At 34.4% G+C, this 26,709-nt stretch overlaps 2 protein-coding genes across 3 annotated transcripts; one reads left to right on the forward strand and one right to left on the reverse strand.

The window, feature by feature from the left end:
- The first annotated feature begins 855 nt into the window (after positions 1 to 855).
- Positions 856 to 18,829, forward strand: LOC124637274. Its single transcript, XM_047173615.1, has 6 exons — positions 856 to 1,137; positions 9,179 to 9,410; positions 11,814 to 12,050; positions 12,331 to 12,657; positions 15,237 to 15,374; positions 15,610 to 18,829. Exons 1-6 carry the CDS (start codon positions 1,027 to 1,029, stop codon positions 16,218 to 16,220), a joined length of 1,656 nt encoding a protein of 551 aa, XP_047029571.1. The 5' UTR covers positions 856 to 1,026; the 3' UTR covers positions 16,221 to 18,829.
- A 293-nt stretch (positions 18,830 to 19,122) lies between these two features.
- On the reverse strand, positions 19,123 to 26,684 carry LOC124637275 (peroxisomal membrane protein PEX14). Of its 2 annotated transcripts, XM_047173616.1 has the most exons (5): positions 26,466 to 26,684; positions 24,844 to 25,107; positions 22,376 to 22,590; positions 21,475 to 21,684; positions 19,123 to 21,025 (listed from the first exon to the last, which is right to left on the reverse strand). In XM_047173616.1, the coding sequence occupies exons 1-5, from the start codon at positions 26,514 to 26,516 to the stop codon at positions 21,019 to 21,021; spliced, it is 747 nt and encodes a 248-aa protein (XP_047029572.1). In that variant the 5' UTR covers positions 26,517 to 26,684; the 3' UTR covers positions 19,123 to 21,018. The 2 variants fall into 2 exon arrangements, with proteins under 2 accessions (XP_047029572.1, XP_047029573.1); XM_047173617.1 differs by lacking the exon at positions 19,123 to 21,025 and having other exon boundaries at positions 21,471 to 21,684; positions 26,466 to 26,683.
- Between the last annotated feature and the right edge of the window lie 25 nt (positions 26,685 to 26,709).

Below are 26,709 nucleotides of genomic sequence, written 5' to 3' on the forward strand. Positions count from 1 at the left end.
TTACGGCCGCTATATGACTGCACCGCTTTCCTAGGAAACCAAAGCTTTAGGTAAGTAATACCTTTGACGAAAACTGGTTGTCAAACTTTCGGGGAGGATAAGACGATTCAGCAATTAAATGTGCCTTCCGCCTTCTAAACCGAAACACAGAGGAGCTTGTTCTGTTCGGACATAAATGGTTTAACGTTAACACAGACCGAGCTGGTCATAGATTAGCTAATAGTGAGATAATTTTATTTTAAATCACTTATAATTTATATCACATATATTTTTTTCTCAAAGCATTCATACGAAACATAATAATGTATAAATGCGTCTATACTGGACACACCAATTACGAATTTTCTGACTCAAGTTGACACAACTGTTATGCGAAAAATTTGGTTTTCGGGATGGTGGTCGTGCAGATAGATAGATAGATATACTTTATTAGGTACGCCGGTTTTAAATTTTTGATCTTAATCTAGTTAAAGTAGGTGACATAATGGGCGGTCTTATCGCTAAGAGCGATCTCTTCCAGACAACCTTAGGATGGATTGAGACGATTATTGCAGGCTTTGCATTGCAGGATTGCAGGTTTGATAACTTTACAAAACCAAATTAAGAAACTTGTTATCTACCTTATCTTGTAGATTTTTAGTAACAGAAAGTAACCAAATCTAGACATCTTTGATTTTTTTTAAATTTATTCTTGCCCATAGATACATGTCTTTCAGCCGAAAATATAAAATATGGATAATTTTAAAATACTCTAGACATCTTTAAAAACCTAAAAAATTGCCAGTGATAATAATGTCACAAGAAGGCCGAGCAAATGATTTCCCGTGAACGCGACCGATTGCCTTGCCTCAGTTTGCTTTTGTGGACTCGTTGAGATAGCGCGTCGTAAACATTTTATTATTTTTTCCACTTTTTATTTATCCAATAGACTAAATATCCGCGAAAGATGAGCACTTAGTCTTGTGCTTGCTTTAGTTTTTATTATGTGTGTAGCTTATTACCGTGTAATCTGACATTACCATCAAAATGTGGGGAAAAGTGTTCAGTGTGTTTGTTTGTATTCTGCATTTTACAGCTGGCATCAGTCAGTTATGTAGCAATAACTCGCTGCTGCAGGAGCTGAGCTGCACAACAGAGGTAAGTAATACAGTTATCTTGTGTAAAATGCATAAAAACGCATAGCTGCATCAATGGGTATTGATTTTTTAATGAAAGGTAACAAGACATGGCTTGCACTGACATATGCGTCCTTCGTGATCCTGACCTATCATTTTCCTCGTATCGCATAATATTATTCTAATTAACACGGTTCTGCGACCAGCTTGAGATGAAAACCAGCTATGATAACTTAGAAATGAATCATTTGTATCCACAACTCCAGTATCAGTCCTTTCAATTACATTATGTAGATCTATCAAAACATCATATTATAACATGCCTTGTTTTTTTATGTTTTTTATATTTATGTTGTTTTTGGTGCTCTCTTAGTTTTTTGTTTCATGTAAATACAAACCTACTTAAATGCTGCTTGATTTTTGTTACATATTACAATACTGATAATATTACCAATTATCCTAGGCTACGTACTTAAGTGGTACTTACTGTTAGGACCTTTAAAACTTATAAATTAAGGTTCTGTGATGTATTTTGAGTTGTAATAAAACCTAGGAATGTATGTAGTACAGATAATATGACTTAATAAGTACAAAATATCTAATCTAATCCATCTAACCTATAGATCTTCAGAAATAGATCTTTTTACAAATTAATAAACAGAATTAACTGCTTGTATGTCACAAATTATAAAAGATTAGTAAATCAATTGTGCTTTGCTTGTTTGCACTCCCATATACAATGGTTTAATGGATTACCGTAAAGAAATTGAGCATAAGGGGCGTTCTTTCTTATCAGTAATAAACAGTGCCTATTTAATTCTAATTTAATGAATTGTGAAACATTGTACTTAAAAACAGGTAAAAACGAATAGATTATTGTCTTCCGCTTCCATTTCTGTCTGTCAGCCGTCATACTGACATCCCTTCTTATCCTATTTCTTATCTCCTTTTGGTAATCAATCCATCTTTTCCTTGGTCTACAACTGTCTATTAATCCATCCACATTCATACTTACCACAGTTTTTGAAGCATTGTAAAGCACTGGTACTCGTCTGCATCGGTTAGACTGGAAGCCAACCCCGACATAGTTGGGAAAAGAATAGGCAGATGAGTCTGTATAGCATGTATTTCAGACCTCTTCACCAAGCTAAAGTAACAAGTATTTATTCGCAACGATTATGTTGATAGGAACTCTTTTCGCTATAAACACAGAATGGCATTGAAGAACAACATTTTAGTTACCCACCAGTTGTCTGTAGTTATTAAAAGTATTTTTGCTGAATATTGAACCTTGATTTTTTAGCAAATATTCAGATGTATACAGTAATGATACATTTTTATTGTAATTAGATTGTTTGTTTGAAGTACGTGTGGAACACAAAGAAAAATTAATTGTTGATATGTAAAGAAGAGTACTTACTACACATATAATTTAAAATGATAAGATAAGAATTGAATGTCTTATAAAACATTTGCTTTTAATTTAGCAAAAACAACAAATGATTTATTCGGAATTAGCCTAGTCTTAAATGTGTGCTTCAGTTACTAAGTAATAGGGGTTGATTTTCATATTGTTGATGTTGATGCTTATAGGACTTAATCAAAATACATTTTGTACAATATTTGTACAATCAAAATACATTTTGATTAAGTCCTAAGATAATGTTTTTCGTTTCGTTCAGTCTTTTCGTTCTCAGCTTAAATGGCTGCCTATTCGTTATAGAAGCTCCCTTAGATCTCTCTGTATGCTCTTCTCTATTCTTAACGATCCCTGTGCTCCTGATTATCTTCAAAATTATTTTAAGTTATTGGGCAGTTCTCATAACCGTAACCTGCATTCCTCTGAGAATTTGTTGCTCGAAATTCCATGTCACCGCACCGGATTTATGGCTAATTCTTTTGCTGTATCAGCAATTAAACTCTGGAATGCTCTTCCCCTTGACATAAAAAAGGCACCCAGTAAGTATTCCTTTAAGCGTAAAGTTCGCCATCATTATTTAAACTCTTTACCTAATTGAGTTGTCATCACTCTTATTGATTTTATATTTTATTTTTATGTTTTAATATATATATATATTATGTATTTATTTATTTTATTTATTTATTTATAATACTTTTTGCACAAATAGTACAATGGCGGACTTAACGCCTTAGGCGTTTTCTCCCAGTCTACCTTTGGGTGGTGGGGAAATAGCAGTGGTAGGTGCAGTTATTAGATATTATCTACATGCAAAGAAAAGAAATATATATATATATATATATTATATATATATATATATATATCTTTATATATATATATATAAAGATATATATATATATATATATATATATATATATATATATATATATATATATATATATATATATAATATATATATATATATATATATTTGTTTATTATATATATATATATATAGAAATATATATATATATATATGTATTGAGTATTTATGTATTGTATCATGTTTTTATTCATATCGTTTCATGATTCTCTTTTTTTTTTTTTTTTTGTACTACCTATTTATTTTCTCCCTTTAACCCGATGGTTGACTGGTAGAGAATGCCTTGAGGCATTAAGTCCGCCAATGTACCTATTTTGTACATAAAGTATAAATAAATAAATAATGTTTTTGCTTATAGGACTTAATCAAAATGTACTTAACATTTTCTCATTCATCATTATAACATTATCTCTGAGGGAATTGATAAGCGTCAGCGAAATAAGATAGGGAATTGCATTAATATTAGTCATGTTGCATAATTTCGTATATTTTTTTCACATTGCTATCTATGATTGGTCATCATTTATTGTTGTCAAATCTCTATGTACGTCACAACTTGAAGTGTGTTATATTCAGATTGTAAAGACATTTTCATACAGAGCAATCATTATTTTATTTGAATTTAAACTCAAAGTCTCAGGTGCCTATTAGGGCATGCAATTTCGGTAAAACAAAAATTACCGGTAAAAATTCGGTAATAAAAATATTTTTACCGGTAAACCGGTAAAACGGTAATTTTTGTAATTTTTTTAAAATGTGATATTATAACAATAAGATTGGGTAGCCTTAAAGCAAAACCTAAATAAATATGCAAAGTATAAGGTGGTAAACGTTTTTTGTGACGTGGGCCGTAACAAAAAACATGTCAGTAGTCAGTCAATATACCCGGTCAAAGGCGCAAAGGCAAGCCGAAACCGTGGTGGTTGAGTGTCGTAATGAATGACATGAAAATCTGCGAACTCGAAGAGGAAGATGTCTATTCAGGAGGATAGAGCGAAGTGGAAGAAGGAAGATACGGAAAGCCGACCCCGTCACAAGACGGGATAAACGCTAAGAATTACCGTAAAAAAATATATTTTTCATTGAAGTGAAAGCTAGGGCATGCAATACCGGTTTACCGGTTTCGGTTTTACCGGTAAAACAGACCATTTTCGCGATTTTTAAATTACCGGTAAAAATAATATGTAACCGGTAATTTACCGGCTTTTACGTTTTTGTGATAAAATATAGCAATTGGTCATTTAACGTGAAATCTTCATTATGTAGCCTGAACATAAGGTAATATTGCATACATTACATATTGTAAGAGTGTTAAAGTTGCTGTTTTTAGGAAAGTAAACTTATGTGTCTCCTTAACTATCTCTAGGTTAGATACAATTGATACAAATCTTCATTCTCATCTTAATTTATAATATGTAAAAAAATTTTATTCATTCGGTTATTCTGATTTTCCTGATAGCTGTCAGCTCATATTAGGTAAAAATGTAGCTAATGCTTACTTTACCTACTCTATGACCTTACTGAGCAAGGGCTTTTACTTCCGGGGCTGCGGGTTGTTCGAAAGAGATACCGCGGCCCTGGTACATAAAAGGCCTATGACGGAACACGACGGTTTTTAGTCAGTAAGAGTCTGACACTCCCACTCCGCTGCTAACCCACAGCGGAAGGGGTCATTTGATGATTTTTGACGTCGTTAAAAAAAACAAAAAAAGGGCTTTTACTTCACCACCATGCGGACAGCTCTGAGGATACAATGGAGCACACAGTCCAGGTGTGCACTGCCTGGGAAGAGTACCGCCGTGTCGTCTGTTGTCTATGCAGACGGTGGAACGATGAGCCACCCGAACTCACCGCCCACAGACCGACGCCTACGGTGGCCGGGAGTCGTCTCTTAACCCTTGTCGCCCGTCGTGTCTTCCTGGTCCACTACAGCGGCTGGGATGAGAGTTGCTACACGCAGTCGCTCCGCCGTCTCCTTCTCGAGCATGACTACTTCGCAGAAGGAAGCGACGGCTTCCCATTCCCTCTAGCTCTGGACCATGGCTTGAACCAGGGAAGGACGCGAAAGGTCGCCGCTGCTTATTGCCTCGACGACAACACGGCGGTACCCTTCCCAGGCAGTGCACACCTGGACTGTATGCTCCACCGTGTCCTCAGAGCTGAAAGCCCTTGCTCAGTAAGGTCATAGAGTAGGTAAAATAAGCATTAGCTACATTTGTACCTAGTATGAGCTGACAGCTATGAGGAAAAACAGAATAACCGAATGAATACAATTTGTTTAGATTTTATAAATTAAGATGAGAAAGAAGATGTGTATCTAACCTAGAGATAGCTAAGGACACACAAGTTTTTTTTCCTAAAAAACAGCAACTTTAACACTCTTACAATACGTAATGTACGCAACATTACATTATGTTCAGGCTACATAACAAAGATTTGACGTTAAATGAACAATTGCTATATTTTATCAGAAAAACGTAAAAACCGGTAAATTACCGGTTTCATATTATTTTTACCGGTAATTTAAAACTCGCAAAAATGGGCGATTTACCGGTAAAAACGAAACCGGTTAACCGGTATTGCATGCCCTAGTGCCTATAGAGTCTATGCTATCTGTGCTGTCTACTAAATTCCATTTAAATTGGTTGTGCTGTTTTGCGTGAAACGCGCATTTTACGTATTAGGATATGGACATTTTCAAAATCGTACTAATATTAATTACATGCACAATAAAATTTAAATAAACATACAGAACTGCGAATTAATATATTTTTTATACTTAAGCAACTGAAATATGAGTTTTTGATACTGAGATCAGTGCTTAATAGTAAATGACCGATGTATAAACGCCCTTGTCTAGATAAACAGGTTGATAAGGATAAGAGTTATTTGCTAAATAGGTAGAGTTTCAACAAAACTATGTACTTATCAACAATCATGATTCTATCAATAGACCAATAGGGTCATTTAGTATCCTACACCACTAAAACAGATGGACAGATCTCTCTTTCACGTATCAACTATTTTTTTCGATGAGACGCCAGGGCCGCGATTCTCCTAATTTTACTTAAGCGTCATACGATTCACGTTCGACTCGATTCGACTGAGATCCGATCCCGACTCGATTACGATTGAAGTGTATGTGGCATTCCGCTATTTTTTCTTTGAAATAAATGTTTTTATCCTTTTCTGTCATTCAATAATGAATCATTTTGTCTGCAAATGATTTACGATTGCAAAATGATCGCACAGCAAACTACCGTATGGACCAAAATCACCAAAATAGCAGACCAATCGCACACCAATCAAATGTCAATCGAATGCGATTGGTCTTTTATTAGTAGCAGAATGCCCGATATGGTTAAAACTGCTATTGCGATTCGATTTCTACTCGATTTTGACATTATTAACTTAGGAGAATCGGGCCCCAGGTAATACTATAGCTTACACATCATAATAAGTAAGACATAGACTACTTTTTAACCAGACCGGAAAGTAACTCCCTCTGGAAGCGGGTGAAACCGCTGGCGGGAACTAGCTATCTATATAAAACCTTATCCAAAAGCTGTATCAAACAAAAGTTTATTTTTTTTCCCTTTCAGTGGTTTTTTTTTAGTTTTAGTTATTCATTGATATGCAAGCCATCAGATATTGATGTCATACTGCATAACGAATTCTTCGAAACAGTAACAATAACAATTACCTAGCATTTAGAACTGGCTTTACACATCTACACATAGATTCTTCAAAGTTCTAGTTTTATAAAAAATACGTCAATAGCAGACGTCTTTAGTCTATTATGCACAAATATGTTGTATACCTACGAATTATTTTTATCTTTGATGCCACTGATTATAATAAAATTAGCATGAATTGGGACAGTATCATAGATTGGGTTAATTTAATCCTATCTATCTATGTGTGACACATTTTCGCCAAAACGGCTGAAACAACTGATGCAATCGACCATTAAGAGCGCTATTACAAAATCGAATCGCTCAGGTTTAGGTAAATTAGACGATAGCCGGCAGCACTTGCGCGCGTGTGCGTCTAGTGAAATACGCAACGCACACCTGCGGACCGCTACGCGTCACAAACAAACTTGAGACTTTGCCACTTTTTTTCCGAAATAGTTTATTGGTTTTATAGTTTATGAAATATTATTTGTACTGATGAATTTTATAACCTAGAATAGCTCGATTGAGTTACAATAAACAAATAATCGTTTACAATTTTTAAATTATTTAATCGACAACCAAACTTTTCACCATGTTTATCAATTAGGTATAAGTAATTGATTTATAAAAAAACTAAAATCTATAATTCGTCTTCCATGTATTGTATCTTCATTTTCCTGCAACAATAAAAACTAGGAATGTAAATAGTTTATTAAAACAAATATGTCTGTCGCCAGTGACAAAAAATACTTCTCATATTATTTGTACTTGTATCCGATTGAGTCTGATAATCTGAATTAAATATGTTTTCATTATCCTGCAAGAATCAAAGATATCCAATAATATTATTATGCAACAGCGAAACTAACGACGATGACATTTACGTATATATTTCTATATAACCAACATCAAAAAAAGAGAACCCAATCTATAACATTTTCGCATTAGAATATCATGGGCTAATACTTATGTATATTACATTTGAATCAGATCATTATAACTAATAAATAAATTAAAAACTCACTAGTATCAAAACGTGTTAGATGCGTAGGTTGCGCTATATTTTTCGAACTCCGGCGAGTTTACGCGGCGCAACAGCGAGCGATACGTCCCTCCTCGGTAAGCGCTTGGCGCTGACTAAAGTTGAACACCGCGCGTCACAAGATTTATATTGATTCTTTGCATTGCAAACAAAAATTATTTTAAAATATTGTTTTACTTTTAAATAGGCCATTTTTTTTTTCAAGCTTTATAACAATACCACCTTAATTATTAAATATTTTTTATTTGAATTTGGATTATACTTTCATAAATAAAAAATATAGTTTTGTACGGAAAATTGTCAGTAACTCTCAGTTTTATAGAATTATTTTTGGTGTATTACTGTATGAATTGTAATAAATTGGTGTAAGCAAGCACAAGTACAAGATATAGTTGTATCTTGAACATTTTTATAAATGGTTAAATTGCTATATCCTCGGAGTACCAAAGCATCAAAAGATCCCCAAAAGCAACATTTTATGAAACATCCTTTGCAGAGACAAAGATTTTACTGATGTACGTGGACAAATTAAAATATTTATTGAAAACAGCCCCAAGATAAATGATCAAACTTTCTTAATCTTATTTTTGTTTTTTTTTTGTGACTATATCCAAAGCATAATGACGCATCAAAACTCGTATAAAACTCGAAAATTTGTGATAGCCCTCTTAAGTAAGTAGACGTAAATAGACTTAATTATGTCGTTGTGGATTAATTTCCACCACATCACTTTTAGACGAACAATTCATCTGTTTAGTGCCGTTTCCCAAAGTACGGTCCCAAAGTGGTCGGCTTTCAGTCTTAACCAGCTGTAGCTGAGTACTTACCAATATTTTACATGGAGCGACTGCTTATCTGACCTCTTCAACCCAATTAACAGTACTAGAAGATGTTCAAATGACAGGCGGGACCGACCAATTTAACATGCCTCCCGAAACACGTTCAGCAGACCGCGCCAACCTTATGATCAATCAACCCGTGAGACAGTGACTTAGCCACAAGCTCCTTTTAGGACCTTCTGAAAAAAAAAGATCATAAATTCATTAATTCTATATTCCACAGATCCTGGGCCATGACCGGACTGACTACGATTCCTGCCGCATGAAAGTATTCCCACAGAACAGTCATGAGTGTGGCTCCATGACTTTTGGGCCGATATCCCGGAACACCCATATTGGAGGTGTGACCCTCAAGCCATATAACATTGCCGTGGAACAATATGAAGGTTTAGGATCCACTTTCATTGTGAATCACACCGTCTTGAATATTACTTTCAGTAATATTAAGTGGACTAGTAAGTATTTTTTTGTTTGTTTTGTAGAGTAAATGTCGATGTTAAAATGTTTTTAAGTGTATGATGTCTTCGGTCGGAAAGGCTAATCTGATGCAGCTAAATGATGATAGGAATAACAATTATGACCACCATGAAATCCTTCTTGTTCACATTACGATTATTTACTTACAAAGAGACAGAAAGTCTATTTAGGTAACGCCTGTAATATTTAATTGGCGCAGTAAACTCTTTAATTTCAATTCAATACCAGGCAATAACCGCTTAATTTATTCTATTAAAAACTGTTGCCTTAAATGGGTGATAAAAAAATGAACATGCTATTGTTGTTAGAAATACAAGGTTTGTCCGATTTAATATTTTGTCTTAATTAAATAAAATTCAATTCCGATAACCTTTTGTAACCTGTCTCCATTGATTTGATAATATTTGGGTTTTTTCGCATTGGTATACGTCATGCCTCTTCTAATCTTTTTAGTACCCATTAACTCATTATGAATGCAAATCAAGTTTTTCAGAGGAAGTAGATAAACAATTGATCGTTTATATTAGTCAACTATTATAATGTGGTTATAATGAGAGTCTTCTTCTTATTAAAAATTGATGAAGGTTGTCTTTTGTTTATGTTTTATAGATTCTAGAAACTAATTGCAGTAGTGATTTAATAACGTCGTCCATCATTTTAGAAGTTTTTTGCAATAATTTGAGCCCTCTTTGACATTGAAGCTAAATTATGAACTTTATTTTTACACCTTTATTACAATTTGGCCAACTAGGGAGACCTTTGTTCAGCAATGGAGGTCCTGCTTAGATAATGATTGATGCAATTAGGTTAGGCGTGGGTCTGTGGGCGGTGAGTTCGGGTGGCTCATCGTCCCTCTGTCTGCTTAGATGACAGATCTGTGTCGACGGCGCGTGTTGTTCCACGCGCTCCTCAAAGAGATGTCAGCAACCCCAGCGGGGCCCAGTAGGGCCAAGGCCTGCCGGGGCTGCGGGTTGTTCGAAAGAGATACCGCGGCCCTGGTACATAAAAGGCCTATGACGGAACACGACGGTTTTTAGTCAATAAGAGTCTGACACTCTCTCACCGCTGCTTACCCACAGCGGGAGGGGTCATTTGATGATTTTTGACGTCGTTAAAAAAAATGCAACTAGGCGGCGAATTAAGGGTTTGCACAAATAGATCATTCTTAACCCATATACTTAGATTTTATTGTAGCGAAGACCGTGGTTAATTTAACTGCCATTACAATACTTTTGCACCAAAATGTGATAAGATTGATTTCGATATAAAGCGTAGGTACGCCACAGTACGTGCGACATTAATATCTGATTTCAGACACGTAATCCGACTTTGGGTCTTGGCCTAATGTAACGTGACTTTTACCTTTGAACGTGGGTAGATATTCGATTTTCCCTGAGATTTGATCTCAGTCTTTCATATTTCTTGTTAGGAAAATAACTTTATTTCTAACAATACGTAAAGCTAACTTTATATGAGTATCCGATATGCAACGATGGGTAACTGGTACATACGTTCATTAGAGTTTGAAATTCTCCGCATTATACTGCGAAACATTTTCTGAAGCCGAGTTTAATGACTTATTTATTGATTAGTTCCTTCGAATAACAACAATTAATATAGCACAATATATCTGAATTAAAATAACAATGTATGTTATTCAAGAACGCCTTATCTTTAGGTAGGTATGACATCATAAAATATGTTCTATTTGTGTGTATTTGTGAACCTCGTAGGTCTTTTCTTATGTAGTTTATTTTTATTGGATTTTCCTGCTAAGAAATTGTTCGGCGGAGACTTGGTTACAATTTTATATAGATTGGGACAAGTGCCTGAGTTAAGAACGTGTTTTCGGTTCGGTCGCGCGTCCGATGTTTTGTTTGGCATATGTGGTCTTTTATTTTTGAATGAAAGAGGATAATTGCACGCGGATTTAATTTAGGTTTTGATGAAAGATATTTATTTTATGGTTCCAAGAATAATAACAATTATCAATCTATAGATATGGACTTTGCAGTTTAGACCTAACTTCATCAGATGACTCAGTATTCTGGAATTTCTCGACTTATCTCTCTATTTGTGTCTTGAACTTTGACTTATATGATCAATCATTGTTAAAAATATTGGCGAAATTTGATGTTGCTGTATAAAATATTAGGTTATGCTGTCTGAGTTTTTTTATGAAACCATAATTTTGTAAGGTACCTTCTTAAAATCTTTATAAACAATATTTAAGGCACCAAAACTGTTACTTGTAAAATTAACTCAGACAGAGAATTATGGAAGAAGACGACATGTCGCGCCGACTCTGAATAAAAAATTAGGATATAGGCAGGGGAATGACAAAAGACCATAGATTTTAACCCTAACCATTTCTTCCACAGCCATGAAGTTCCGTTTCCAAGACAAATACAGAGACCAGAAGAATCATTGTTCTAACATAATGATATCGAACAAGATTACTTTGGATGACAAGTCTGTTCTCTTCTACGACTGTTACTGGCCCAAGACGGACAGGAGTGATGGTCAGAGCCATATGTTTGACTTCGAAGCTACGGCCGCCGACGGCAGTGTGAATAGGGGCCAGTATTATTTTAAAGTGCCGTCTGCTGATATGCTTAGTAAGTATATATTGATGGTTTCTTCGTTTAGTTTATAGGTCAGCAAGTACAATCTTCTAGGGTGGGTAGTGTTACCTACTTCTTAAGCAAACGTGTCCCATCTAGGACCATTTCAAAGTATGCCATCAGATGAAAAAAATGCTGTAGTTAGGTCTTACATTAGCGATGAGATTATTTGAATACTTTTATGAATTACAGTTTAAAGTTTTTGCCAAAAATATGTTTAATGCTCTCTTTCTTCACACCTAATGTAAACTAAATATCTTTTCAAACTTTCTAGGCCCAACGACAACCGAAGAACAATGGAAACCTTTCATCTACATAGAATTCTTCCCCACTTTGATGCGTCTTCACGTGATGCCGCCCCCTCGCCGACTGAATATTCCTGCTTTCGGCATCAAAGTCGTCTCAGGCATAGACAAGAATAACCAGGAGGTTAAAGCGTCGGCCAGTATTATGACGAATAGCACCGATGAAGAAGTTATCTATGATTACAACTTTGTTGGCGCGAATGGGTCCTTCAGTTTTGAAGTGACGCCCCTCCATGAGAAATGTATGAAGTCAGGAATTGGATGCTTGACTGTGGTTAGCCCGAAGATTATGATAAGTAAGTATTGTGGCTTTTATTTTTTACTAGCTCTACCCCTAGCGAGTAATGAAGCAACTATTTCCCGCTCCCGGGTAAGGTACATTTTAGGATTCCATTTTCAAAAAACTCACTAAACTCAAAAATTTATGACTCAAATGTTATAGTAGGTAAATTGCATATTACGCTCTGTGCTAATATTAATTACAATTCGATTCAGTACTGAGTATTGAAAGCGTGACCGACCTTCATTAAAACACTATTAGAAATCTCAAAAAAAAGAAGACTTGCTTTGAAATGTTCTACTCATTACCTTTTTAGCTTTTTCCCATCTGTGCCTCTAGTCTTAACGGATGCAGCGACTGCCTATCTGACCTCCTCATCCCAGTTACCCGGGTTATCAAATACCCTTTGGTTTTTGTAAAACTTGTCGTCAGAGTTTCTGACTACTTTTACCGACTGCCAAAGATTTTCAAAAGGTCATGGAGAAATTTGGCATGATAAGGCCGCACCAAGCCTTGCTGAACCTTATGATCGATCGACCCGTTCGGCTATTACTCAGCCACTAACGCCCGTTTTCACCAACTATCTCTTGAATTTTCCCTAAGTGTCCCTTAGCATAAGCGCTCCCCCAATAATAAAGGTTATAAGGGACACTTATACTTTGGTGAAAACGAAATTCGTATTAAGTGTTCCCTTAATGCTCTGATCCCTAAATTTAGGTAATTGTTGATGAAAATGGGCATAACTCTTTGAAATGTTTTATCCAATTTCAAAAATAAATTATCCAAGTTAGGTACAAATTTACATCGAGGCTTTAGGCGGCGGCGACCTCTCGCGTCCGGCCCTGGTTCAAGCCATGGTCCGGGGCGAGAGGGAATGGGATGCCGTCGCCTCCTTCTGCGAAGCAGTTATGCTCGAGAAGGAGGCGGCGGAACGTCAGAGAGTTCGCACCTCTCATCCCGGCCGCTGCGCTGGAGCAGGTAGACACCACGGGCGCCGGGTGTCGCGAGACGACTCCCGGCCACCGTAGGCGTGGGTCTGTGGGCGGTGAGTTCGGGTGGCTCATCGCTCATGTCTGCTTTTAGACAACAGACCCGTGTCGGCGGCGCGCGTTGTTCCACGCGCTCCTCAAAGAGATGTCAGCAACCCCAGCGGGGCCCAGCAGGGCCAAGGCCTGCCGGGGCTGCGGGTTGTTCGAAAGAGGTACCGCGGCCCTAGCACATAAGAAGGCCTACGACGGAACACGACGGCTTTTAGTCAGTAAAAGTCTGACACTCCCTCACCGCTGCTAACCCACAGCGGGAGGGGTCATTTGATGATTTTTTACGTCGTTAAAAAAAAAAAAGGTACAAATTTACACCGTTTTATCATCGGGACAGTCCTAATAACAATTATCTCTAAAATTTATAAACAATATGTGACACATCCGTGAGGAAAAAACAACTTAATGTGATTTATGTCTTGATCCAGACCTCTGCTTATCAGTTACGTGCCTAGAAGTTTGAATATTATGGTTAATTAATACAACTTAATAAAAAACAGTTATAGAAATGCGAAAGGTACTTATAATAATACATATTTAGCATAATTTATATCACCAACAAGGTGGACAGACGACTTTATAAAGGTCTCCGGAAGACGCTGGATGCAGGTCGCCTCCAACAGGTATCTGTGGAGATCTAAGGGGGATTCAGCAATGGGCGTCCTATGGCTGAGATGATGATGATAATTTATGTATTTACCTTTTTTGTAATGAATACAAATAAATAACTTTAGACCTACTACTGAACTGATTATAATGTACCGGAGACTTGTTAGTCTTTATCCGGGTGCCGAAATTAGTTATGTCAGATTTCTTTTTTCAGGAACATGAATCGTTTTTATACGCTTTTTGTCAATTTATTAAATGACCCCATTTCGTTATCTCTTAATTGTACAAAACAGATATTATGCGTCATTTGGCTGTTTGTTTGCTTGAAGCTTGAATTAATATTTTATTGTCTACTTTTAATTTTTCCTGTCCACCCTTCATAGCCCCCAAAATACAATGAAATAGTAGTCCTTAAAAGAAACTGCAACTTAGTGCCCAAATATGAGTTCATCACACCATTGTGTAAAAATAAAGACGTCATGTATAAAATTATAAACAAACCTTGCTTTAAATGCGAAAGTGCCTAACTTTTGTTTACCAGCCAGCCTTTTCATTATCCTACTTGTCTCTTTAACTTTTAAAATATTAGCGGACGAAAAAAGTACATTTTATAGAATTTGACGATGAGCGGAGAAAAATTAAAAAAAAAAAACTAATAAACTAGAAAAAGAAACTGATTCCATTTTTTTGGGAAATCCCCGTGTTACATAAGCTTTAATGTATCCGTGAACGGTAAAGAGATCTCTAATTAATTGTATCTAGTTAATTCAAGATATACAGCCGTACATACAATTCTGATACCAGGGGCAACCCAGGTGGTTTTAGCCGGTAAGAGTCCGGCACACCTCTCCACTGACCCAGGTGGAGGATAGTTCATTAGGATTTTCCTCCGTTTAAATAAAACTGATACTTTCATATTCTAAAAAAAATATAATTTTATTTTCAGGCAGCGACCCTCAAACCTTAAACATTTGCATAGCGAGTATCACAGCGTTGATCGTGGCGACTCTCTTCCTATACTACATAGTGTTGCGAGGTATAAGACGGTACTGCTGTCAAGATGGAATCGGGGAGGCCGAATTGGGTGAGTTTTTGTGGCGAAATAGTGGGAAAAAAGAGTAAGAGTCTGTAGTTAAAGATTGAAATTGTTTGTGTGGTGTATCATCGAGCTTTGAAGTCGATTTTCTCCTAAAGTTGACAGTTACAGAACTTTGTATTAAACATAACCTAAAGTGTTATTAAATATGTATGTAGATTTTAATACTGCTTTTGTGAAGGTTCTGATGAATCCCAAAAATTAATATATATATTTTTTCCAGCTATAATGATCCCGAAACCACCGAAAATCCTGGTGGCATACTCTCCTGCAAATCGTCTCCACGCCGAATGCGTCCACTCATTCGTTCGCTACCTGCGTTCTGAGTACGGCTTCGAAATAATGTACGACGGTGACATATCATCTACCTCCCACGGGGACCCGTACATATGGGCCGAAGAAGCTTTCAGGCTAGCCACTCACATCATTTACGTAGTAGGACCCGCCGAAGAAACAAACCACTACAATATCTACGACCAACCAATCATAAGCGCTCATCAAAATATCGACAACTTAATCCTCTCATTCGTCAAAGCCAGCAGAGCTCTTAAGACCTCTAAAGAAATCATCAACGTACTATTCGAGCATTCTGACGGCGAAATACCAGTTGAAACCAGATTTGCCAAAGAATTTACCCTACTCAAGGACTGGCAGAAACTCATATCGTATTTATCGAAAAATTTGCTTCCAAAAAGACAAATAATGCGCACTGAAAAGGGTCAGTGCTTTTTGGACGATTTGCTGAAAGCTAAGAAATTGTTAGGCGAGGCCAAAGAGAAGGTAACGGTACACTGCGATAAAATGAAAAGCTCTGAAAAGAAGATATTGTTGTAAGGTCATGTACAAGTTTTTGGGCACAGTTTTGAGCGCGTTTGGACTAAAAGTGGGGGGTAGTTTGTCTAGTTTTTTTCCCAATTTATTGCATGAATGTTATTACCAAGTCTGAAATTCAACACAAAAATAAAATGTCATTGAAAAATACAAAATTAATAATTTGCACTGCAAACTCCGCCCACTGACTCCCGCGCACATTTGGCAACTATAAAGTCGTTAAATGTTTCACATAATTTTAAATGTGGAAACGACTCAAAAGTTGTTCAATGAGATTGTAATCGTTTTGATGTTTGTTCTGAAGGACTAAATAATAATATGAAAAGTTTTCTGATAATATGCCCATGTTATATCAATGTTATTTTTAGTAATAAAGTTATAGTCATCATTATTTTTTTAGTCATAGATACTTTTAAATCGCCATAACGTTGTGTTGCTTGACTGTTTTAGTTAACTAAAATAAGGAAAAGAACAATGTTATACATCTGACTCCATATTATTATTTAGTCTAGAATCTATTCTCAAATATTTTTCGATTGAAAGTTCAGAAAAAAGTTTATTTAGTGTTACATATTTTAAGGCAAATATAAATCTGATTTGATAATATATTTATCCGTATAAAGTGATAAGAAAAAATATAAAAAAAATGTTTATGAAGAGCGTATACAAGGCTCCAAAAGACAAAGGAATCTTTGAAAGATTAGATTATATTCTGAGAACGTATTTAAATGTTAGACACAATAAAATTGCGACTAAAAGCGTCACACTAAATGTATGTCTGTCTATTTTTCGCACTCTGGTTGTTAAACGCTCTCTCTTTCGCGTTAAAGTTGTTCTAACATTGAATACTGTGCAATAGGCCTACTCGTAGCCCTTTATATTGAGTACGAAAAAATATCTAAAGTTAGTAGGGAAATATACCTTTTAACAAGAGGTAGAAGAGTTAGAGAGAAATGGAACTTAGCATACCAAAGATAAGGTTGATATTCTTTCGTACCCAAATGGCGATTGTAATGAGTAGATTCAGTACTGTATACCTCTTCCGGATTCATTGATATTTTTGTGGTAATTTATAATTGTTGTTTATCCCAGTACGATGCATATCTAATGGCTTTTAGTGATAAGTATTTTTATAAAGTTTCTTTATAATTTTTGAAAGGGATCATTCACTTTTTGAACGTCGCCCAGTTTATGAATCCCACCTATATTTTTTTTTATAATGTTCCCACTTTTCTTCAAAATACGTAATAGATGTAGTTGAAAATACTTACTTAATATATTTTGATATTTTTCACCACAAAAACTCTGATTTATTGCGACTAAAAGACACATTCTTAATGAGCACAGTTACTTGTATATAATTTTCACCTGTTTTTTTTATTGTTATTTATTTTCTTTGGAAGAATAGGCGTTCAAAAAGTCGATATAATTTAAACTGTTTTTAGATTATTTTTCTTTATAAACTCTTCCATTAATTACATATATTTAAGTGTCAATGGCGAATAAAAAATATATACATTTAAGTGTGTAATAATTAAAAGATTTGTGTAAAAACTTTCTTACATCAAAATTTTCCAGATTTTTTCTCTTTTTAAAATTTTTGTGTGCCATATACTTGATAAGTGTATAGTTTCTTTGTGAAAATGTTGGTGTTTGTAACACAAAGAGGCTTTACACTGCACTAAATAACTAGAGTGCCGTAACGTAGGATATATGACGATATTACATATCGAACTGAGTAAATAAGCTGTAAGTAAAAAGCGCACAACTATCGCACATGTTTTTCTATGGTCTTTTAATCGAAGTTTGATAGTCGATATATTGTCCAGTAATATGGCATTCGTATTACTCGACCATATTTTACTCCATTTTATAATGTGAGAAAGACACATAGTATCTGCGTCACTTTTTCGCAAGGAATAGACTTCTTTAACTTTATGGTGATATGACTGTATACAGGGTGGCAGTATACGATTAAAACGACATCCTGTATATCAATTGAATGACCAGTTTCCTCTTGTGTCTTAGTAGTGTCATATTGACACTCGTGTACTACTTTGGCATGTTTTTAAAGTCGCTTTCTTCAGCACCTATTTTATACTTTTTAAGACTTGCTTGCAGACCTTTTAAATACGTAAGGCACGGTTTTATTTGTCGATAAAATATTGACATTACACTGCACATTGTGAAGTGAGGTTGTCTGGCTTTAAGTGTCAATTTTAGTATAATTTTTTTTTCGTCTGATTTTTAAGCTGCTACTTACTCATATTTTTAATCATATAGGTTGACCAGTGTTTTTTTTTTTTTGCATTTTAACAGTTTTTGATCTTTGCACTTACGCAGGCTTTTAAGATCTAACGAGGTTATGCATTTGTTTTATAAAGCAAGCTTTGCTTAGTATTGCTAGCATAAAAAATGTTAATGATATTATGAACTAGCAACTCTAGTTATTTAGTGTTAAATTTGTACCTTTTTATATACCTGTTTCCTCGTTGATCTCATCGGTAAAAACTGTTGGAGTGTGTTCTATCTTGATACAGGACCTTTCAATTATTAAGCTCAAAATATTATACCTTGTGATGTATTTTTATAAATAAAGTCGTATATAATAACACTGTTGTTTAATTAGGTCTCACAACCTTTTAGCAATTTATTTCCAAATTGTTTATCTAGTGATTGAAAGTATGAAGATTCCAATAATATGTAAAAAATATTATTAATCATCCTCCTTTGCTCCCAACTATATCTGGTCGGCTTCCAGTCGTAACACGGAATGGGTTGTGGGGAGGTCCTTCTTCGTCTGATCTATTTAGCGAAAGTACAAATATGTACCAGTTAGACCCAGTTTCAAAATTATTCAGGAATAAAATAATAAAAAGGTGTTTTAGGAAATAAAAAAACATGCTTTATCATTATTATTTTGGTTTATTTATCACGACGCGGGTACACCAATATGGAATGTTGTACATTTAATACAACGATAAGTCTTTTAGATAACTTGGAAATACAATCACTGAGCAATTTTAAATTAATATGAATAAATGAAATAATTATTCAAAAATGAAGTTATATATTAAAATTCAATGTTAAATATTTCATACAATTTTAGGAAAATAATTTACACAAGTTTGGGCGCCTGTCAGGTACCGAATGTATTATTGGGCGTAATAAAATACAGTCATGTGGCAACATTTATTACCGGGTCGTACAATTTCGGACTATAATATCAAATAAAAAATAAAACGCGGCCTTTACTTTTCAAGGAGGTTCTAAGTTGCATTACAATTTATCTTGTTACGCCCATAAAAAGTCTACAAATTATAACAACAAAAGAAATAATGACTAAATTTAGTTTACAGCGTAACAAACATGATTATGCGAATTTATTAGTCTAATGCTCGTTTTAAACACAAAATAATTGGTAGTTATTTTAAAATATGTCTTGAAAACGCCACGATTTGTACTTTTACTGACCCGTAATAGTGTCATGTCTATAAAAAACCGAATTATTTTGTGTCTATAAACGAGCGCATATCTACCTATATACAACTACATAAACCTTTAAAACCATCACACAATACTAATTATATTAATTGGCAAATTAGACCAAGTAGCCATCACAAATTTCTATAATTATAGGAGTCATATAGCTATTTGCTGACTAATTTTCTACCGTATTGCTTAGGGGTTTAGGTTGAAAATTAGTCAACGCTATACTATATCGAATACGTATACAATGTATAGTTGGTATTGTCGTTAACCCAATAAATAAAATTATATTTAAATATCTGGCTGTTGAATGAAAGAATATTTTGTATGAAATTGCATTGAGTGATAAAACAGAGCTATTTAGAGGTGGGAAAATGGATTTAAATTATACAAATAAATACAGGTTCGTAATATGGAAGAATCAACCTGTAAGTGGTATTCTAGAGTAAAAACACTGGAAATGGCAAATGTCATATTTGCAAAGTAGCATTTTTTTTCTACCCAAATTCAGAAGGGTTGTAATCATTTGTTTTAACTCATAAAAACGACACATTTTCATTTATCAATAAAACCAAATGCACAAAAGGCTGAAAATTGGATAATATAAATAAAATAGGTAGGTATTACTATAATTTTTTTGCACAGTATTAAGAAAATTCACCAAAATTTCATTTTACAGTTATTACAAAACAAATCTACTCCAATTTCAATTCAATATAAAATTCTAACTAAAATTTATTACAAACGAAAACATGATTGCAGCCACAATACCGACAAAAATCCTCTATACAATATTTTTACTGCTTCAACTAACATAGAATTTTGGACTCTAAACCCGTGTGTTTAGAATCTAAAATTACGTTAGCAAATAATACTTTCATTATAGCAAATCCTTTTTGCTACTACTTATTAGGACTTTTTAGATGAAGTGACAGTGGACTAAGATTAATATTTTTTGTTATGAAAGATGCTAAATGCTTCCAGTTTTAATTTCAGAGGATGATCTTGATCAAAAACCTTTCAAATAAATGCAAAGTTAAAATTTCTGAGAAAGCAAAATCATTACTAAATCGTCTTTGAAATTAAAGCTAATTTCACCTGTAATATCTCGGCCATTTTGTTCCTTAGTCCCAATGTTACCAGATCTATAAATCCTATTAACAATATTGCATTACGTCAGAGGAGGTTTTGTATCACTATATATATTCAAGTCCCACATAACACAATCACTATATACCTGTGTCGTGTTGTCCGTCCGTGTGGCACCGCCCTATTACCGGCTGCGTTTGTAGTAGTACTTGACGAGACGTTTTCATGTACTGTAATAAAAAAAAATAACATTCATTTTGGTTGTATCTAGGAAAGTTGTCCACTTTCACAATAATTTATAATTCTAAAGCATTTTTTTACGTTTTTTTTTTAAATCAGAGCAACGGAATTTCTTGTCTGGCAATATAATAAGCTCTTGTTCTCTTTAAAAAAACGTATTTATGTAAACAGAAAACATGACGTAAAATTCAATTTAAAGAAGGCGGCGAAAATAGACCAAATAACATTGTGTTTTATTGTACAAGTAGGTACTTTTTAAGTACATTTTGGACACAAATGACTGTCGACAAAGGTGAGGGAAAACATCCCGAAGAAACCTGGACTTTGAAGTCGACAGCCGCAAATGATTCACTCTCATTTGTTTCTCCGCATGAGGTAAGGCCCATTCGGTGAGGCAATAATAAGGCTGATGATATTACTGTAAAATATAGACACTCACATAATCTCCAAACTGCTGTCACTATTCTTGGTAGCCTGTTCTCCCTCGCTGGAGTTGGACCCTCCGGACTCGGACCTCTGGCTGCGGCTTCTGTGAGTCTTCTTCTTCTCTTCTTGAGGAACTTCTGTGGAGGTCGCCTCTTCTGACTGCCGCTGCCAGTCGGGGATGGAAGGCGGGTTCGGGCGAGTTTTTAAAGCTGGGAATTGGTTTCTGGAAATTTTAGGAAGAAAGAAGTTAAGTTATTAATTTTAGTTCGTTGTTTGTGTCCCACTGCAAGAAAAAACATATTTTTCTGAGTCAGTTTCATCACAGTTTGTTAAAATATTGGTTTCATATGGTCTGCTGTATTTCGGTTCCAATTTAGATAGAAGAAAAGAAGTGCCCCTTATCGAGAGCAAAACTAAGAAGATTTTGTTGGAATTTGTTCTCCATCTTTATTTTTCAATGCTTTAGTGACTTAACTCTTAATATTAGCTCCAGACTATACCTACCTATATGAAAATCATATCATTGGGATAGCAGTGCAAAATAAACTCAATCCTATTTATATCTTTATGTTTCAAGAAAGTTTTACCTGAACTGAAGATAACTAGTGATAACAAAAGCCAGTGATTAGCTAATCTATAATTATATCGGTCAATCGCTCGTTATAAATACTATCACACTAATCAAAGTTAACCTAATACCTATTAAGCACGTAAAGCGTAATATTACTCTTTGTCTCGATATATATCACCACTTTAGCTAAATCATTAGAACTATTAGCTCTAGATTATATGTTACGGCTTAAGCCAGTAAATACAATATTGAAAAATAAAAAGTTGCCCATAAAATTAAAAGCAAAAAAATTGATAGAAATTCAATATAAATCCTACAGAGATCAAAAATAATCTAGACTCACCTATTTAACATAATCGCCTTAACAGAAGCAACTTCAGACTTGATAGTATCAAGCTGTGATCTCATAGAGCTCTGATGTGCATTTGTTTGCATCTCACTGCGCAGCGACGTGAAGTTAGCATTTAATATGTCCACACTCTTGCGCAGCTCTTCTATACATTCCGCCGTGGTTTTGCGCTTTGGTTGTTCCACGAATAAGAGGTGTCGGACGTAATTCTGTGGGTGAAAGATACAATACATAAGAAATAAAATGTAGGAAATCGTAGTTATACAAACATGCTGGTTTAAGGATGAATCAAATCAAAAATCATTTATTCAAAGTTGGCTGCAAAACAGCACTTTTTGGACGTCAGAAATTTACAAAAACACAGCCCCCGAAACGCCCACCCTTCACCAGTTCCTGTGTTTTTGCTGGGATTAATGAATTTCAGAAGAAAACTTTGCAGACTATACTTAGGAGATCTCAGGCGAATTCTGGTGACGTCATCACATTCGATGCGGCTGACAATTATGATTGTAAATAAATTAGTTACGATTGTTTACGCACGTTCGGCTAGCATAGATATGCATTTACCATAATATGACCTCACTATGACTTTCCTTACATGATGAAACATGACAAAAAAAAAATACATCACATAGTCAATGTTGAACAAGAACTATAAAAATACAAGTTATGTTCACCTTGCCTTTATACATAGTCCTTACCTACGTAATTGTCATATTGTTTGGGATCTCAAAGTTCAAATTAATAAAGCTAAATGACGGGATTTTAAATGGAGACCATAACTAAAGACTACAAGGTAGAAACAAGAACGTCCCCTATAATATGTATTAAATAGCAGCCAGGACCAACAGGGGCCCGATTCTCTTAAGTTAATAATGTCAAAATCGAGTAGAAATCGAATCGCAATATGATCGCAATAGCAGTTTTAACCATATCGGGCATTCTGCTACTAATAAAAGACCAATCGTATTCGATTGACATTTGATTGGTGTGCGATTGGTCTGCTATTTTGGTGATTTTGGTCCATACGGTAGTTTGCTGTACAATCATTTTGCAATCGTAAATCATTTGCAGACAAAATGATTCATTATTGAATGACAGAAAAGGATTAAAATGTTTATTTCAAAGAAAAAATAGCGGAATGCCACATACGCTTCAATCGTAATCGAGTCGGGATCGAATCTCAGTCGAATCGAGTCGAACGTGAATCGTATGACGCTTAAGTAAAATTAGGAGAATCGGGGCCCAGGTTAAAACGCCTTGCAACAATTGAGTGAATTTGATAAGGAATCAAGTATTTCAAGATGATAATTGTAAAAAAAATGATCAACGATTTTTAATTAAAATTAATTCCATGGGGCTTATCTATAATGTATTCTCCTATCAGAAAGGCCTATAAAGATACGAATTAATCAAAATGTTTGGAAGAAATATAAAGTTCATTCTGACTGTACCGTCTAGACAACACAGTCTTTTTATTGTCCCACTACATGCCTATACTTCTTCTCACATAGAGAAGGAGTGAGTGTTAATCACCACTCCTGCTCAAGGCAGATTGACAATTTCAGACCTTTAGAATCCAGCTTTTCTCAATATGTTTTCGTTGACCTTTAGTGGCAGCAGGTGTGTAAGAAATACTTATTATATTCTAGAAACATACATACTATAAAAATATAACAATGTGATTCATGAAACAACAACCTACTGTGAGAAAACCTGATTCTTCTATTCAACTAAAAATCGCTTTTAATTTAATTAGCCTGTTTAAAATAAAAACTTACATCTTGGACTTTTAAACTACACTTTTTTATATGTGAATAGAATAGCAAAACATTTGAACATGTTTTAGCTATGGTCATCTCAAGGTCACATTTGAGAATGCATGTTAATTGTGTATTGTTCTAGATTTTTTCATAGTCTTGTGAATATTTTTGTTAGATGATTGTGCATTTTAAAATAAAGATATTATAATTGTAATATCAAATATTATCTCTGTGGCGACTGGTTTCAGAGCATCTTTGTCAGTGGTTTCACAATGTGCAAGTCATAGAGATGCCAGAAACTGGTCAAAAGTAATTTTTATCTGCCTAGCCTCTTCCCAAGCTATATTGGAGTCAGGAAACTGGCCATAAGTGTAGTGGCTTATTTAAGTTTAGCCCCCTTTACTCATTCTCATAGAACTCAGACTCATTAATTATTAAATTAAAATACTTAATAAAGGTTGTCTGTAAGATATTACTGTTAGCGATACTACCAACTATTGTGTTACCCAAACTTTTAAATATTTAGTTTTGCTTTTTGTAATTTTAATTGGTGTTAACTTCAAGTCAGTGGTAACAGTTTTATAGGAAAATCTTACTTATTACTAATAAGTTAAGGTGCATGACAGTTACCACTGATGTGCTGTCTACCGTACATAATAAAGAATATATCTATTTATTTAATAAGTCAGTAAAACATACCTTATAAAACCAGTAACATCCGTACATAAAACCTCCATACACCATCAACGGCAGTACATTGTCTCTAAACCAAGACCTTCTCGGTTGATGGAAGAACATGAGTTCCGAAGTCATAGATGGCACGTCTAACATTTCCGCACATTTTCCTATAGCTTTCTGTATTTCTAGATCTGTGAGGCCTTTGCTTCGTAAGAACCGTTCCTTGCTTTCTAGAGTGCATCTTTGTACGCTTGGATTTGTTAGGAACGATACTGCGGTTGTTACCTGTGAAAAGAGGTTGGTATATGTTGACTGTATTTTTTGGATGGAATTTGTGTAGAATTTATTTTGTTTTTGATGTGTTTTTTGGCTTGTTAAATTCATAGTTTAATGGGAAATAAGATTGATTTAGTAAATCTATGTTATAATTTAACCTGACACACAAAGATAAAAAAAATATATATATTGTTGGGTTAAGTATCAAATCAACCTGAAGTAGAGTTTCCCCTTATTCAGAGTTATGTTATTTTTTTTATATTTTTTTTTATTAATTTTAAAGAAGGCTTACAGACTAATTACAAACTATGAGTATAAAAAAAAATTAAAACTAAACATTGCTAATAACAAGCCTCCACATATACAACTAAACATTGCTAATAACAAGACTAAACATTGCTAATAACAAGACTAAACATTGCTAATAACAAGACTAAACATTGCTAATAACAAGACTAAACATTGCTAATAACAAGAAAAACATACCTATTTTTCTCAGTTATATAGAGACTTGTTTCCATGAAATAATTTATATTTACAAAATGCTGTGTAACTGTCCGAGTTCTTAATTCCTCAAGTTAAAGTGGCCTATGAACCTAGTTTTTTTTTATAATAATAACTACTAATACTAATAATATAAATAACTACCTTTATACAAACTAATACTAAAAAGCTTGTGAAATTTTTACTTTCACACTAATCGATTCATTCAAAGTTCATTGTCCTAAGTTATAAAAAAAACACTTTGTCAATGTAAGTGACCTTCTCTTCTTCTCTCTTCTTCTTCTCTGTATGCTTAGTACAAATTGAATGAATAAATAAATATTAAGATGTTATTTAGGTAACTAACAGCTAGGTCACTTAGAAGAGGAATCATCTTTTTATCTAACAACATTTAAAATATGAATATTATGCAAATGCCAATTTGGTCACTACGAAATTTGAACTCTATTGTCTAGGCGTTAGGGCTGAATTTAAAATTAGAACTGCAATTGAAATCTAATTCGCCCAAACGTGACCCAATTCAATAGGTAAGTTATTATTATTAAATTGCATGATAAGAAGTTTCTTGTTAGAATTGAAATAACTATGTCAGTTAAAGAATGTATTTATTTAGTTTAAAGTATGAATTTATAAAATCCTTTGTTTCCATTCTGTATCACAAAAATATTCGCACCTGCTCAAGTGAGCGTACAAAAAAAGAAAAACAAATAGTTATCAAGCGGTACGAAGGTCGATTTACGACTGAACGTAATCATATACGAAATCACACTTCCAGCAACATTAGATCAACGAGAGTGGAATACTAATGACACATTAAACGCATATCTATATTAATTAAAATGGTAAAATATTTTCGAAATTACCAAATTCTCTCGTATCTCTCCTCCAGCAGTCGCCAACGCCTCTGATGCCATTGCAAATAATTTACGTGAAGATACAAAATTATAAGACTACTAAACACTAATAAATCTAGTTTTTACTGTATGCACAGTACAAATTTAAGAAAACATGAATTAAAATTCGTAAAGAAGACGATAAAATTAATCAATTTTCTTTGACATTAGATGACATTTGATTTGTTCTTTTTTTATTAACGTTCACAGATAG

Source organism: Helicoverpa zea, chromosome 16, assembly GCF_022581195.2.
Source record: "Helicoverpa zea isolate HzStark_Cry1AcR chromosome 16, ilHelZeax1.1, whole genome shotgun sequence".
Classification (NCBI taxonomy): domain Eukaryota; kingdom Metazoa; phylum Arthropoda; class Insecta; order Lepidoptera; family Noctuidae; genus Helicoverpa; species Helicoverpa zea.

Coding starts and splice junctions, on each gene's coding strand:
- LOC124637274 (XM_047173615.1), top strand. CDS start 1,027: ATGTGGGGAAAAGTGTTCAGTGTGTTTGTTTGTATTCTGCATTTTACA. Junction 9,411..11,813: donor CAGTAATATTAAGTGGACTA/GTAAGTATTTTT, acceptor TTTCTTCCACAG/CCATGAAGTTCCGTTTCCAA. Junction 12,658..15,236: donor TAGCCCGAAGATTATGATAA/GTAAGTATTGTG, acceptor TTTTATTTTCAG/GCAGCGACCCTCAAACCTTA.
- LOC124637275 (XM_047173616.1), bottom strand. CDS start 26,516: ATGGCATCAGAGGCGTTGGCGACTGCTGGAGGAGAGATACGAGAGAAT. Junction 25,108..26,465: donor GAGAGATACGAGAGAATTTG/GTAATTTCGAAA, acceptor CTCTTTTCACAG/GTAACAACCGCAGTATCGTT. Junction 22,591..24,843: donor GATGTTACTGGTTTTATAAG/GTATGTTTTACT, acceptor TTTCACCCACAG/AATTACGTCCGACACCTCTT.